Source organism: Candoia aspera, chromosome 10 (genome assembly GCF_035149785.1).
Source record: "Candoia aspera isolate rCanAsp1 chromosome 10, rCanAsp1.hap2, whole genome shotgun sequence".
In the NCBI taxonomy this organism is placed as follows: domain Eukaryota; kingdom Metazoa; phylum Chordata; class Lepidosauria; order Squamata; family Boidae; genus Candoia; species Candoia aspera.
In genome coordinates, this window is record NC_086162.1 from 18,237,502 (window position 1) to 18,254,531 (window position 17,030).

The 17,030-nt window shown below is 43.1% G+C and overlaps 1 protein-coding gene across 2 annotated transcripts in view; it reads right to left on the reverse strand.

The window, feature by feature from the left end:
• Positions 1 to 5,883: 5,883 nt before the first annotated feature.
• LOC134503542 (myelin-associated glycoprotein-like) overlaps positions 5,884 to 17,030 on the reverse strand; it is a 34,409-nt gene continuing 23,262 nt past the window's right edge. The window contains exons 10-12 of one of the 2 annotated variants that reach the window (XM_063312346.1): positions 10,867 to 10,963; positions 10,085 to 10,126; positions 8,470 to 8,526 (exon numbers count right to left, since the gene is read on the reverse strand). In XM_063312346.1, coding sequence (XP_063168416.1) covers positions 10,094 to 10,126; positions 10,867 to 10,963 — 130 coding nt within the window. In that variant the 3' untranslated portion in view covers positions 8,470 to 8,526; positions 10,085 to 10,093. Of the gene's footprint in view, positions 8,527 to 10,084; positions 10,127 to 10,866; positions 10,964 to 17,030 lie in introns of both variants that reach the window. The other variant, XM_063312345.1, reaches the window with a different exon arrangement.

Consider the following 17,030-nt stretch of genomic DNA (forward strand, 5'->3'; position numbering starts at 1 on the left):
ACTGCAGGGACTTGTTCAGCCAGTCTCCGAGAATAGGACACGATTGAACAGATTAAAAAAAAAAGACTCCTGTTATACTCAACCTATATGAATGCAAATCTTACAAAATGCCAAAAATCCTTCTCCCCAATGAAAAAAATCTTTGTTAAGTTCTGTGCCTCTGTATCTTTTCAGTATAGGGAGTGATGCCTACAGCCTTTGAAATGCAAAGTATATGCTTTACCAAACAGCTATGATTTTTTTCTAGAATCGTTCCTCTTATTTGAAACAAGGATTCTGGGAAACAGAATGCCCTTTTCCCAAGGCCAATTTCAAACAAACCATCTGTCAAATCAAATCAAATATTTATTATGGTCATAGACCAGCATAAGGAGGGTGAGGTACAGTCAATTAAAAAGCATAAAAGATACATCAGAGTCTTTAAAAAATTAGGAAAAGCTAGAAGATATAAAAATATATGTATATTAAAACAACGTAATTATAAAAAACGAGTCTAAAAGAATCTAAAAGGAGGGGTTAGGAGCATTAGATGGGTGTAGGGGAACATCAAGGTTAGTATGTGGAAGACTATTATCAAATTGCAGAGCACTCTAACATGGTGATCTAGATGCTCATTAAGTCTAGTTTATGGCACAGGTTATCATCCAACAAATTTCAAGCGCTGCTGCATAGAACCTGGCAACGTTGTATGTTGTAGCGGTATCTGAAAGCAGCAGGGAGGTGTAGAATTGCCCTGTCCGCCCTGGTATTTACGCAGCAATGGCAAGATGAGGCTAGTACGAATGTCTCTATAATACAGGCAATGGAGAAGCACATGCTCTGTTGTTTTCTGATGTCCAGAGTCACAGGGGCATTGTCTCTTTGGGTAAGGAATCTTCCTGTATTGTCCTTCAAGGACAGCTAAGGGGAGGGCATGACATCATGCCAGAGTAAAGGCCCCCTGGTATTTAAGTATTTAATGTTTAGAATCTTCATTTGGAAATTTCACTTATTTATTCTTGTTCTGCAATTAGATGCCCAGAACTCAGCTTTGCTATGTGTCTTTCAGCCAATCGTAGCAGTAACAATGAAAGATGAATTAATTCTCATTTGATGGAAGCTGCCAGCACATTTAGCTCCATCTTTACATTTTAGGTGGCATCTCTTTCTTAACTGGGGTCACACTTATTTTGCTGCTAATAGCCACTGTATCTGCTGCAAAAGTGGCCCGAAGGATGACTTTTTGAAAATGAAAATGTTTTCTTTGGCACAAACTCTTTATGAATTTTGTTCCATTGGAATAACCCATCTTCAAATGATCTGACATAAACTTTTCTTTGGGTTGTTTTGTCCTAACCTCAAAACAAAATGCATTTCCTAATTCATGATAAATATGATAAGTGAATTCAGCCTTATATCTGTTTTATTTATTTATGGTTAAAACAAACCATGGCAGTGTGATGGATAAACCCTGTCTTTCTCTCCATCTGTTTCAAAAGCAGCTCCTATTAATTTCTGGTGAAACATATATATTCATCCTTCACATTAGAGCTGATTTTTAAAAAATGAATAAAACGTCTAATATTATTCGGATGGAAAAGTGTGTTGGAGAGGATTTGGACACACACCAATTCTAAACTAATCTCCCCAATAATACTAACACCCAGGGATAGAAAATAATAAAGGGTATGTTTGGAACGCAACAATTGCCACTCTGAATCCAGCTCTGCTACTGGTGATATTTATTTGGAGAGTAAGGATTTGATTACCAGAAGGTGCTATTCAAGGAGGTGTGATACTGTATGGATTTGTAAAAGACTGTTTATTTCTTTCAGGATACAAAGTCAGAGGGGTTAAAGTCATTAAACACTTGCTGTATTCTGGGACTACAGGTGTACAAAAGCCCAGCATTTTCCTAGATTAATATTGCGCACTGGACAGGTGAGTTTAGATTCCCTTTGTCTGCTTGCCCAGACACCACCGCAGAGATTTAAATCTGCCTGGAACACATTCACACAGAGAAATCTGCTTACTTGTTCCTCCCCATGCAATGCACATGGGAAAAGATGCTTCAAGAAGTTCAAGAGCAAACTGCGGGTGGGTTGAAAATGTTGGAGCTCTGTCTGACGTCTATTTACAATGAGACTAGATCTGCTCATTGAGAAGCCCTACAAAGTGCCTGTCACAGAAATAAAGTACAGTACAGCCTGCAACGGACACCTCCCTTGCTGGCCTTCTCTCGGTTGGTCAGCAGAAGGAGAGGCAATACACATGACACAAAGCAATCACAACATTTACGCACTGAAGCTGAAAAGTCTTTTTAAACGCATACATTTGAAATGCGACAAAGCTTGTGAGTTCCAAAGCTGAGAATGTAGCATAGTGTTTCTCAACCTTGGCAGCTTTAAGACGTGTGGACCAACTCCCAGAATTCCCCAGCCAGCCTTGCTGGCTGGGGAATTCTGGGAGTTGAAGACCACACGTCTTAAAGCTGCCAAGGTTGAGAAACACTGATATAGCATAATAATTTATTTGGAATATGCATTAAATCTGAACCTATTCAAACAAAGTGGGGGAAGGGGAGGGAGGAGGAATCACAGGCCCAATTTTGTGAGGTTAGAAACTCCTTGAAAGCTGGCATTTCTGGCCCAGATTTTCCTTGCTGGCATGCTGCCTTTTATCTAAGTGTGCATCAAATACAGTGCCGCCACCCCCACCCCTGGCCTGACTAAATTGGGAGAGCTGATAATGTGCTTTTTCTGATCCTTGGCATATTGGAATTGCTCTCAAATCACATCCCCCTGTACAATCCTCTACATGTCTTCTCAAAAATCATCTCGGAGAATTTAGGGGATATTGAATTACAGCCTTAGTATCATTGGCTTCTCTTTCTCAGGAAGAAAAAGTGGTTCCGAGACATATAACTAATATGTTTTGGAGAAAATACCTGTTGTTTTAGAATCAGGAGTTTTAACGCGACATTCAAAAGCAAAATGTCAATTTTGAGAATAAGGGCAATTCTGCACCACATCATTTTCACTCCCCCATCCGTACAAACAGTTTCACATCAACCTGCAAACTTCATAGCATCTGCCCATCACAAAATGCAGATTACAGGCAGAAAATACAAGTAATACAAGAAATGAATGGAAGAAAGAAAGAAAAAGAAAGAAAGGAAAGAAAGAAAGGAAAGGAATCAGTGCCCCATCCTAAGCTACTGCAGATCCCAGAGCAATGAAAACTCTATCTCTCCTTATCTCTCCCATCCCACCACCACCTATCTTGGAAAAGGAGTCTGGTTGTTTGCAAAAAAATAAAAGATCAGTTGTTGTAAAGTCTCTTCCTACCTATAATGCTGAAAGGATAGCATGTTGACAGTTTTGCAATCAATCATTCCCTCCCCCCTCCCCAATAACCGTAATCATGATTGTATATTGCTGGAGTGGGGGAGTAAGAAATTCTAAACTGCAGGGCAGACAGGAGAAGTAAGTTGCTGGGGAGAGGCTGGGGAGCGAGAGAGGATGAGAGAGAATGAGAGGAAAACTTATGGAGCGATAAAAGCTAGCCTGCATAAGACAAAAGAGAAAAAAAAAGAAATTAGAACCATTCATTCATGAGAAGTCAATGGGTGGGGGAACCCTATGTAGCCTGGAATTTTGCATGCCTGCTTCCCCCCTGAAGAAAAAAGGAAGGAAATGGGGCTTTGCCAGGGCTCTGTCCCTGGGGGAAAAGTTGTAAGGATTTCAACCAATTCAGCTGCATTTTAAAAGTAAATCAGCAGGTGATTTTAGACATGAAAAAAAAATCTGACTGGTTTCTATGAGAGGAATCTATAAAACCAGTGAGTCACCATTTCCCTGGTCAGCTGAAGCCCGGGAGCTGGGAGGTGGTGTGAGACGATAATTCTTCCAATAAGAAAACAATCCACCCGTAAGCTCTGTAGAGCTTCAGTATCACAAAAGGAAAGGTTAATTTATTTGTTGGTTTATTTATTTATTGCAATTTTGGGATACAGCTCAGCTGCTGACTGCAGACAACATCATGAGATTATAGGATCTGAGCTGGTTTGGGAGCAGTGCAAAGCCCCTGTTTTGGAAGTGCTTTAATGAGAGATTAGCTTTCCCCTCCTCCTGATACTCAAAGGATTCATTTCAGCTTTGAAATATTCAGAAACCGTATGATCCAAAGCATTTTCTGGTGCAGAAAGATTTCCTTTTGCAAGGTAAGGATAGGAAAGCCCCAGAAAAGAATCCCATATGCAGACAAGAAGATTTTTAAAATCTAAACAGCCATCTTGCCAGCCTGTTACTCCCCAGAAGCAATGGAATAAAGTCCCCATATCTCCAAACCAGCTTGGCTTTACTGGTTGGGGATGATGGCAGTTATAATTCAGCATATTTATCCAACATTTCCACAATTTGGGAGAAAATGGATCTAAAAGCTGGATAAATGCAGCCGTTCACAAGACTTGGTTGAGAAGCAAGCAGGCCATCAGATGCAGACTCCTGACGAGGATAGGATGCAATGGTTGCGGCTACTTAGCTTAGAGGGAAGATATATAACTGAGGTTTATAAAAGGAAGCATGGTGAAAAAAGGATGCACAGGAGAGATTTTTCTCATTTTCCTTAACACTAGAACAAGGACATTGACTGGGAAAAGAATTAACATTGATTAGAGGACCACAGATGATATAAGCCAATGGAATGTGCTGCCAGAAGATGTGGACTTGGCTACTAGTTTGTAAGGCTTCAAAAGGGTACTAGACTAATTATTAAAGTCAGATCTGTCAATGGCTGCTAGCCTTGATGCTGCTTTCAGGCAATCTGTCTCCACGTGCTTGGCACCCAGGAGCAACAGTGGGGGAAGAGGCCCACCTTGACTTCCTCTCCATGGTCTTCCTAGATGTGTCTGGTGGGCCACCAAATGAGACTGAATGCTGGCTAGAAGGGCCTAGGCCTGATCGAGCAGGACTAATTTATTTATTTATTTATTTATTTATTAAATTTTTATCACCACCCATCTCCCCCCAAAGAAGGGACTCTGGGCAGTTATTTTCATATTCTCATGACTGAATAAGAGGTTTAAACCCAGGAATCAAGAGGGAGGTTATTCTTGAAAAAGTCTCTTCTTTTCCAGTACTGCTACTTGAAAAAAAGCAGTCTTCATCTTTCCTAAAACTGAACTGGCACCAAGAGGATTTCAGATACCAGAGGCTGGAGGCAGAGGATTGTTTTCAGAGAGTCAATGCAGATAACTGTCCTACTCTTGCCTTTGAGAAGCAGATTCAGCAGCCTGCACAGCTCCAAAACTCTGCAGAACCTGTTTGATCAGAGGCAAAAAGGTGCCTCCAGCCTGATCAACAGCTGTGGCTTCAACCACACACCCTAAGCTGTTTTGGGTGGCTGCTCTGTCTTGTTCATTGGAAGGTTCTTAAAATGTTGATTTCTATCAAACTTTAAGAAGTTCTTCTACCACCACCACTAGCACAACTGATCTCTTAGCAGATACCTCACCAATAGCACAATCCTATCCCTGTCTACTTTGAAATAAGAACCATTCTGCTCAAAGAGACTTATTCTCAATTATTGCCCCTGAGCTGCATTCAAAACATATTTACAAGGGCAGCGGTGGGGAGCGTGTTACTCTCCAAAATATTATACAACCAACTCCCATCATTCCTGACCACCGGCTATAGCAACTACGGTGGATGGTATAGTCCAACCACATGGAATGCTACAGGTTTCCCCATCCTTCACCTAATGTGTAACTTTCACTGTGGTCGGCTGAACTGAGCTCTGACAAAACAGCCAGATCTTTAGGTCGTGTTATTAGATTCCAACTTTTTACCCCCACAACCCCGACTTCTAATGAAAGTATGATTTTTTTAAAAAATGTGCCTTTGCAATAAATAGAAACACGCTTTTGCCTGAAATGTTAGATATTAATCTTGTTAGGAGATTGGAATTAGCTTGCCATCTGAGAATTACAGCTTTTTGGCTCTTCTTCACAGACACAAATTGGAACGCCATCTCATTGAGTCATGATGGGGGTTCCTTCTCAGCTGAGTTTCATGAATTCCCAACTTTTTAAAAAGTGATTTGGCTGTGGCTTAATCAGCAAAATACAGTATCTTTTTCTGTACAGTACAAAAACACAGGATATGTGTGTGCCGGAAAGGATGGGGACTTGAGAGGAACCTTGATTTCAAAAACCAAACTGAAGGAGGAATTTGATTCTGTAAACATTACTCCATAGGACCTGCAACAATAGACATGGGGACTTTCCAAGCAGTAAAAACCTTTCCTGAGATTATTTTTGAATAACATGAAAAGCTTCACATGCCTGAATTCCTAGTTGTTTTGCCCTTTTCACAGAAAGTTGTGGCTAAACTGCTGATGTAAAGAAAGGAATGGGGAAATTAAAAGGAATCATGCTTGCTAGATTCTTTAACTTCATCTCCTGGCTGATAAGATTCTCTGTTTCTCCAAGTCACAAACAGCAATACTTTTATTAGGACTCGACAACATGTCACCATGTTATGAACAAGTTTTGAATGCTCCTGAAGTTTTTCTCATGGACTGAAAAGCTTTGGAGAACTTAAAACATTGTTCATGCCTGAGTAACATTTGGGTGGCTGTTAACCAAGCTACAGTATTTCCTTATTGTAGTTTTTGGAGAAAGCACCAAAGGAGCTACCGAACATTTCAATTTCTCCTTAACCCAAGTGGAAATGTAATCGATAGTGGTCATAACATCGTGGAGTTGGAAGGGGCCATTTAAACCATCAAGTTCAACCTCTTGCTCAGTGCAGGATTCCAAATTAAACCCTCACCAAATGATGGTTGTCTAGCCCCAACTTGAACACTTCAAGTGAAGGGGGGCCCACCACCTTTGTAGGTAAAACGGCTTTACAGTTGGGAAGCTTTATTATCTGATCCTGAGGATGAACAGTCAAGGTTTTGAACATAACCATAGGTCTTCAGCAAATCATGAAGGAGCCAAGATATTTCTCCCATATCCTTCCAGTGCCATCAAAAGCGATGGGATTCTTGTTGGGTTTAACACATCAAAGATCAGCCTTCTGTTTTCCTGAGGCTGAACAAGCAAAGGAAAGAGAAGGCCCTTTGCCCAGCAAATTTACTTATTTGGGAAAGGGCACTTCTCAAAAGGCAAAGCTGGGGACGGAGCTGAGTGGATGCTACAGAATACAATATCCAGTTGCTTCAACAAAACACACGGGACTTTCATTAGTCATGCTAACAACATCAGGAATGTATCACTTGGGACTATTATGGGTGCAGAAGGAAACCCTTGATGAAACAGAACACACATTATAGGAAACAGAAGTTAGTCCTCTACTTAACAAATATGGGAAATGTAAAATTGGATCTAAGCATATCTGGTAAAAATGGCTTGACGATGAATAACAGGTCATTTCCATGCTAGCGATTCATAGCATCTTCTAAAATCATCCAATCATTGCTGTGTCAAAAGAACAGTAGGTGGACAGGCCTTATATTTCTTCAGCAAGAGCTGGCTGGTGCCCTGAAGATGCTAGAAATCACTGTGTGACGTTTTCCGCCATCCTGTCCCTTTGTGTCCTTCTACCTGAAACTTGATGCTGGAGTAGGAACGGGGTTGTAAATATCTGCTGTCTAATACATGGAGAAATAAATGACATGTACCTAAATAATTCCCTGCTTTCTTTTTTATTTTGTTGAAGACAAGGATGTAGAGTTATTGAGGCATGTGAGCTAGAGTTTGATTTCTCCAGCATGAGTTTAGAATGTGACGTGAACGTTTTACAGATATAGGGCCAACTCTACTACTTATGCTCATCAGCTTCAGTGAGAAGGATCAAGATTCCTGGGTCCTGTGGGGAAATCCAACCCATTCACTTCTCATAGAAACGCAACCTCCTTCATGGAACCATATTAGATAGATGTATACCTAAGATCACACCTATTCCGGATTTGTCAGCCTGATCCTTATGATTATGACCTGGAATCATGTTCTAGTTTGGTTGTTTGCTAGCGGATTAGAATAGGCACCCAAGATTTAGCAATTTACCACTGTAGAAGTAGAAAGAGCTGTCCTCTTACCATTCTGTAACCAACCGGTTGGCTGGCCAAAAGGACATGTGTTTACTTGTGGGGTTTGTGTATGAGTGTGAGAGAGAGGGGGAGCCCTAATCTGCAATAGTGTGATCTTCAGTATGTACTCCACAGGAAATGAAAGTTCACACCACATTTTGGAGTGTGAACATCAGAATATCAAAACCAGTGTGTAGCGTGGAGTCCCCTGAGAGATGATGGGTGGCCAGCCCAGTGATGACGGCTTGGGGTTTCGTTTAACGACTGTAGTTCCAGTGGGAGGAAAGGCCATGGTGAGAAAAGGCCTCACTTGACTCGGATCTCAGCGTACTCAGCCAGCTCCTCCGTCAGGGTGTAGCTGTCCTTGGTGGACAATTTGGTGAAGTCTATGTTGGCGTAATCAATCCCCAGGTCCTCACGCTTGTTCAACAGCCGTTTGTCATAGCGCCCATACTGGAGGGGGAGGTGAGCAAACAAACAAAAACAGGTTATTGCTTGTGCCAACTCACTCTCTGAGTTACATAATTTGGGTCATTCCCATAGGATCAAAGTGGGCTTCCAGATATTGCTGAGCACAGCTCCCAGTAGTGCTGGCCAGCAGGAACAATGGCGAGGGATGTTAGGAGGTGTGGCTCAGCAACATCTGGTGGAGGAGACAAGTTGCATATCCCTGCAGGATCTGAGAAGCTAGAAATAAGGAACAGGATGCTAGGTATACAGACAGCAAATGGCAAGTATCCGCTTACATGCAAATATTTAACCAAGATCCACTAACAGATGCAACATAATTTCACCAGGAAGGTCATGATGAGAGTCACCACAGAAACTTGACAGAACTATCTCCCAGGTTTTTCAGAAATATCTTTCTTTGACACAAACATATTGTCACACAGAACATTCAACAGCTGCTTTTGGAACTGCTTACGATTTGTGTGCAGACATGACAATTGTTAATGCAAGACAGGCCATGTCAGAGAGCTATTTTCAAGCTGAATATACCCTTAGCCAAGATAGGATTTGCCTTCAAATTACAGACATGGGAAATACATGCAAAAAGAGAAAAAGAAAAAAAATCCAATTGAAATACTATTCACAGCAAACGTCCTACGTGTGGAACAGAACAATATGACAAGCCAAATAGCTAGGTTAGGCCTTTAATAGACTTAACAAGTCTATTTTACTCTGAAGAACATCTCCCCCTCAAATGTGAAAAAGGAGAGCAGAAAATCTGGCCGACTGTTCTCCAGAGATGTGACTACCATATGTCTTGCAGTTCTTGGAACAAAAATAAGTAAATTTTTTAAAAATGTGGCCTCTGGTGGCCAAAAGAAAAAGTCAGCCTTACAGTAGCAGAACCTGTTTCTTCTAAACACGTGGAATGAAAGCCACAAACCAATTTTTGTGGAAGTGGCTCTAATCTGCTTTAATCTGAGTCTAGAGTGGGCATGCCAAGAGCAAAGATGAAGGGGGAATTAAAAAAAAAAGGTGGGAAAAGAATTGTGGTGAGGAAAAAATCAGTTTCTTTTCCACATGTTTTGATCCTCCCTCTGAATTTTCTATTAATTTCTCTCTAGGCTTTGTTTCTAACCAGGATTTTAAAAAATCAGAGCTTGTTGTATATTTCAGTGCTTTCTCAAGCTATTTGAGTCTATTTTTTTTTTAAAAAAACACATCTTCTTTGCATTCACCTTGACTCCCGGTGACTTCATGGAAGTGTCCATGCAGTTTCCTTGTCAACAGGCCAGAGTTGGTTCGTCTCTGCCTTCTTCTGAGATGGGTTTCAACTCCCTAATCAAGCCTACAGCCCTGGAATTCCCTGGAGATCTCCCATCCAAGTACACCTGGCCTCACCTTCCTTAGCTTCTCACCCCAGACAAGACATTTAAATTCCTGCCACTAAGGGACATAAAAGCCCATAAAAGCATGCATGGGCTTCTCTGTTTGTGGAAAAAGAGGAGGGGGCAACAAGAGGACGACAATGTTACACATGGACAGGGAAGTCCATACTTACTTGCCCGGGTCAGTGGCTTTCCAGGGAGCAGATCTCTTTAGACTATTAGAAAAGGAAGAGTAGTCACTAATGACTCAAAAGGGGAAAGGGCATCTTGGTTGGTGCAGGGCCACAAACTCAACCCTGCCATGAAGTGAGCTTGGGGTGCCCTAAAGTTTAGCTGAGTCAGGGAGAGAGCTTGGAACCACAGGATCTCTTTAGACTATATCATGGCCATGACAGCGTGATATAGGGCAGAATGTCCATCTGAGCTGCTGCTTCTTCTCATTTCTTGTTTTGTCCAGGTCATTTTATGGGTCCTCCCTTGTTTTTTCTCTGCTGAAATCAATGGGCCAATGAACCCCAAGTAAGGAAACCACTCCTAAGGCTGATTAGTTATGTTGCCAGGAAGATAAAGTATCCCTTCTCTGACCATTTCCAAAACAAACCATCTTTTGGAAGGGCACTTCCTATGGTGGGTCTCAAGGCAATCGCTCACACTGCCCCCAAAAAGGCCTGGAGGGGGAACCATCCATCCTCCTCCCCTGAAGAAGCCTTCCAGCTTGCCTTGTTCTCAAATAATGAACTGCGGAGGAGCAGTGATTCCTTGCATACTTGTCCTCTCATTCCAGAAGATGGGAATGGATTCAGCCCATAGGCAGAAGCAACTTACAGCCATTGTGGGCAGGCAGCAAAAGAGAGGCAGAGGAGAGATTGTGTGTGTGTTTGTGTGTGTGTTGGGGGGGGGAATAAACCCAGCAATGCAGTCCCACCAGAAGCAACTTAACTATAGACCTTGGTACCTCTGATTTTTCCAGATTGCCTGGAGTCCTGTAGTCTCCACTGTAGACAACGGGAGGGTTTTCTGTTTGCACGAAGCCAGAATTTTCATTGTTTTTCCTGGGGAAATGGAAATAATCTTAATAACAACATTAACTGCCACAATAGCATAATAGTTAGAACAACATAATAATTACAACAATAACAATCTGGACCAGGGTTTTGCAACCAGGGTTCTGTAAGATGTCATTAGGGGGTTCCCTGGGAGATCACAATTTATTTAAAAAACTACTTCAAATTCAGGCAACTTCACATGAAAGAGGTTTCATTCTTCATTTTTAGTTTAAGAACACTGTTCAGGCATATACACAGGCCCACCTCTGAAACAAATGTAATAATTTTGTAACTTCTGCCCTATATTTGAGCCTGAATGTGCAGGGGTTCTTCAAGGCCTGAAAAATATTTCAAGGGTTCCTCCAGGGTCAAAAGGTCGATGAAGGCTGATCTGGTCTGTCTTGGGAGAGTGAGTGGCTTATAAATAAAACAACTTGCAGCATGATGAGCTCTTGATTTGTGCTTAGTTAATTAGAAAACAGTTACTTCACTGATTATAATATAACAACATATATCAGCATGTGATACACATTTAAATTCAGTTTCACAAATACTGCCAGCCGATCTTGCCTCTATTTACAAATGCTTAATGACTTTTTCCTGAACATTTCATATTGGATGATGGACAGAGCATTCAAGGTTTGAGTTAAATATAAATAATGATTAGTCAATGGCTGCAATGGGACTAAAATAATTTGAAATCCACTTATTTTCCTTTAGTTATTTCGTTGTTCAACATTCCCCAAAGTTTTTGACCTGTTTGCTTTGAAGGCAAAGATACCCTCAGGTATGAATCAGCTTGACTGTTCTGGAAGAGGATTGTTGTTGTTTATTCGTTTAGTCGCTTCCAACTCTTCGTGACTTCATGGACCAGCCCACGCCAGACCTTCCTGTCGGTCGTCAACACCCCCAGCTCCCCCAGGGACGAGTCCGTCACCTCTAGAATATCATCCATCCACCTTGCCCTTGGACGGCCCCTCTTCCTTTTGCCCTCCACTCTCCCGAGCATCAGCATCTTCTCCAGGGTGTCCTGTCTTCTCATTATGTGGCCAAAGTATTTCAGTTTTGCCTTTAATATTGTGAGGGGGGGGTGAAGAGCATCCCCTGAGGGTGCCTCAAACTCATGACTAAGCGGAAAGACGGCCACAGATGGTGAACGGACCCTGAACTTTGAATATATGAGACAAGGATGTGGGTGTGTGGATAAGATTGTTTGGGTTGAGAATTTGTAGCTGATAATAGTGGGTAATAGCTGGAGCCAGCAAGGCCACGCAAGGGGGAGGGATTGCTAAGATTGTGTAAATTTTCTTGTGAAGTAAGGAGGAAATACAGGCCCTGATATGTATGAAAAACCTTAGAAGTAATTAACACATTCCTGAGGATGTGATCAATATCCATAAGTGTCTCGGGGATGTGTTGATTACTTGCATCACAGGTCTGTTCTTCCTCTTCCTGACAAAAGGGCAATCACGGTTATCTTGACCTTATGTAAATTAAACTAGGATCTGGTGAGCCATCCGAGTCAAAAACAACGATAAGGACTGTAGGAACATCCCGACATCCTGCTGGCATTGTAAATGTGTAAATCAAGGTGGCTACTTCAAAGTAACAGGAAGATTGTGAGCTAAGCCCCCGAAAGGGGGGGAGGACAGCTTTAGGGTATAAAATGTTTGTGTAAACCTTGTTCTTGGTTCCTTCTTGCACGGAGGGACCCGCCTTTGCAAATGCGTTACAAGTAAACCCTTTTCTCTGTATCATCGAACCTTGTGAATTGGAATTCTTTTGGGAGGTTTTTCCCGCTGACAATTTGGCGAGCCAGCCAGGAGCCTGAGGTTCAGGACCGATCCAGAGGGGTTGCAGTGAGAGGGTAAGTGGCCACCGCTTCCCATTGTTGAAGTGTCCCTGCTCGAGACCCCTCGGGACCGCCTGCCCAGGTTCCTATACAGAGCGACGATCCAGAGAAAAGAAGCGAAGCCCAGCTGGCGGAGCAGCGGGTGGAGAAGACCAACCGGTTGGAGGCCAACTGATCGAGGAGGATCAGTTGAGCGTTGTCCAGTCGTAGGCTCTGACGAGAAGCTGGAATAGGTGAGTTGTAAGGCTTGTGGGAGGACGTGACTGACCGAGGGACTCTTTGGTGTGGGTGGTTAAACAGTCGCAGTTCCTGCAGGTAGCCGTGAGAGTCCGGTGCCTCAGGTCGGCTGTAGTGCTCCATCGGGGGTGGGTGTTGAAGGAGTCAGACTTTAAAAATAGCCAGCGTCTGCTGGGAGTCTGATAAGATCTTGCCGAGAAGGAGAGGGCTTAAAATTCGCATCCAGCGCGGGCTGGAGTCCTCGGGGCGAGATCAGTGAGAAGAACGGTCAGTCATGGGGAAAGAACAGAGCAAACTGCCTAGGAGACTGGAGGCTGGCAATCGAGTAGGATCCAGCAGAGGGCCAGATCCGGATGTGCCCTTAGGACTGGTTATAAACCAGTGGAGCATGCCATGGCTGAAAAGGTATACCAGAGGATTAGAGAAGGTGATGATGATTAAGCTGTGCACAAAACAGTGGCCAAAATACCCATTGGTCGATTCCGAACGTCCCTATTTTTGGGATCCCAATGGGATGTCCGATGGGTATTGGATCACTCAATTAAAGAACTATATTGTGGAACATGGTCTCACGGACCAGGTGCCTTATGTAGAAGTCTGGTAATATGTGTCTTGGGAAGGGCTAGACCCGCCCACAGGCATTTTTGTAAGTAAAGAGGACAGCAGCGATGAGGAATGCCTTTTTAAACTCGTCTCGATGCCATAGGTTGAGGTCGGACTTTAAAACTAGCCAGCGCTTGCTGGGAGGCCGGCCCGGTTTTGCCCCCGACAGTCAGAGGCTTAAAATTGCTGGAAAGCAAATCCAGCGTGGGCTGGAGTACTCTACCTTGGGTGTAAAACAATCAGAGGGTCGAGAGGGGCTAGTGCTGATCAAGGATCAGGGTGAGAGAAGGCAGTAAGCAAGATGGGCTGAGGAGAGTATAGAGGATTTCTTAAAAGAAACAGAGAAAAACGTAAGCAGGAGGGCAGGATCAGGGTAGCAACAATAAGGGAGGTTATGGAACAAAGGGAACACAGCAGGACGCCGCCACTCAGAGATGAGGAAAGGATAGGTGTGGAAATGGTGGGGAAGAAGAGAACCAGTAGAAATCAATCCTGGGAGTCCTTCAGGACTGTCAGAATTTGTATGAGTATGTGAAAATGTTTTCCGTTTGTAGGTAGTTGCCTGTGTATTGGTATGTATATTTGTTGAGGGAAATGGTGCAGAGTTTGTGTGTGTGCTCATGTGTGTGTGTGGCATGGGCATCTGTCCTGAGCTGAGGAGAGAAAGTTTGAAGAGGGAAGGAAGGGAGAGAGAAGCTATGTGAGCGTGTCCCTTAAGGAGTTAAACGTGAGTCTGTCCCTTTAGGGGAACTGAACTCCTCCACAGTAGAAGGGGAATGCTTCAGGTTTTTGGAAATCCATAGCCCTGGCCAGGCTGTGGGTCTTCAAAATTTTTGGCTTTGCTGTGAATGGAGGGACATGGGATTTGATTGTGCCATGTGTTCAGTGCTGTGAGTAGGTGACCAATTTAATTTGTGTGGAAGGGAATTGGGTAAAAGTGAATTAAATAAAGTGAAGGAGAAATAAGAATGAACTTGTGATGTTGAGATGACTTGAGAGAAAGAATGCCTATGGGGTGGTACACAATTTTAGAAAAATATGGTTAGAGAGGGGACTAAAGGGAAAGAAGTTTTTCCCTGTAATAACACCACAGTTAAGCACCGGAGAAAGATGGTTTGTGGATGGGTCAAGCAAAGTAGAAGAGGGAAAGAGGAAGTTGGGTTTTGCGATTGTTGAAGAAAATGGGGAAGTGATAGAGAGGGAGCTTTGCCTCCGAGTTGGTCGGCGCAGCGATATACCAGCTCATCAGAGCGGCCATAGCCCAGAGGTGGTGGGAAATCGGTGGGCAGATAAATGGGCGAAGGAGGCCGCTGGCCAATTGGAATTACAAATGGTGGCGGTGCCAATTTCGGACCCTCCAGAGAGCCCGGTCTGGAAACCCACTGAGCAAGGAAAGAAAAAGTGAAGAGAGGAGGGTTGCAGAGAAACAGAGAAAGGATGGCAAACGGAAGGAGGGGTAGAAGTAGTATCTCCCGAGGTTATGAGGGGAATTCTGGAAAAAGTGCATGAAGGGCATTGGGGAACCGATGCTTTGGTAGATGCAGTGAAAGGAAAGTTTTGGTGCTTAACTATATGGACCATAGCCCATAGTGTGTGTTGGAAATGCTTCATTTGCTTAAAAGTCAACAAAAAGGCAGCTAGAAAGAAAGAGAGGCAGGGGGGGGCGACCGTTAGCCTCCTGGCCGTTTCAAAGGGCACAGGTAGACTATACTGAGCTGCCAGAAAAAGGGGGGTGCTGGCAGAGCCCATAAATGAACAGGGTGTTTGCAGAACAACCCCAGGAGGAGAGAGAGAGAGAAAGAAAGAAAAAGAAAGAAAGATGAAATGCCTCGTTTTTAGCTCAAGGTTTGCGGCCCCAAAGAGGGGGAGGCAGGGGGAGTTCTCGGAAGATTGGTCGAGGAGGTATTCCATGGGATGGAGAGCTCGGGAAACAGACAGGCACGAAAAGGACCTGGAGAGACGCAGGCTCTCTGGGAAGGAAGTTGAGTTGAATCACAATAGGGCAGTTGAGTGTGGATTGTCTCCAATAGGCCTGGGAGCGGCTAGATTCATCTTGATGGGAGCTATCGCCCTTTTAATAAAGCATTCCTTTCTCCTGGCTGAAAGGCAGGGAGGAAGAGTTTCTGTGTTCCTGCAGGGCTGTGATGGATTGCATGTGGCAACAGCCTGTTGAGGCATTGGTGTGCAGTTTTCTTTTAGAGAGCATTTGTTTGTTTGAATGTGTGCGTATATGTAAGGTTGAGAAACTGTTTTGAGTTGTGAAAGGAGAGTTGAGAGATTGTGTGAGTCTATTCCTTAGGTTTTGTGTGTGTGTGTTGTGATTTATATAATTTGAATGCATATGATGGGAAAGTTGAAAGGTTTTTGTCAATCCTTTCCCATTTGTTTTGTTTGTTTTTTTAATTGTTTGAGGAGTATGTGTGTTTCATTATTTGCCCAGTCTCACCCAAACTCCCCCCTTCAGTCTGCCTCTTGCCTGCTTGTTACAGGCTTGAGGATCCAGATGAGGGGACAGAAGGGTGACAGAGGGGAGGGGCAATGCTTTTATAGAAGATCCTTTACTCCCCCATCTTTTTAGGATTCTTCCTTTTATAATACCTTTACACACATCAGGGGAAAGCTTTTAAGTTTCTCTTTCTGCAGCTGCTGCTGTAGGGGGGGGATGTGGGCAGTTTCAGAGAAGCAATGACTCAGAGTGAGGGGGGGGCACCCCTTTGCTCTCACAGCTCCACTCTGCTCTGCCCCTGGCATTCCAGTTTTAGAAAAGTGTGTGTTTTTTATAAATTTTATATGGATTAAATTTTAATCACTCCTCAACATAGCACATGATGATAAAAACAGGAGAGAGAGAGAGGGAAAATTTTGGACAATGTATGGTTTTAAGTAGAGCTTCCATGGACTGGTATGATCTATCTGAATTTTTGTTTTTGTTTTTGTTTTGACAATTTTGGTTATGGAAACAGTCCAAACACTAGATGGGCTCTTATGTCAATGCTTTCTTTTTGTTGTGATTGTTTTACAAGTTTTGATTTTAAGGAAGTTATTGGCAAGAAAGTTAGTTTTATTCAAAGTAGTGCTTAGATATATCCAAAACTACACCTACCAATCTGGTCACATGGGACAAACGCTTTGGGGGATTGTGTGACTAGAACATGGACACAGGCCTTTGTGGTAACAATACTAAGTCTCTGGATTGCTCCTAAGAAAAGACTAGGAGTCAGTCCATTTGAGATGGGTGACTCTATCTTGGAATTCTTAGTGGAGAAGTAGGAGACATGCATGCCATGGGGAGGAAATTTGTCTGCAAGTATTTGAAACAGTTATCTGCGCAAGTCTTGTCCTTGTCTCCCTATCTACAGGAACACAGAGCCCTCCTGTTGG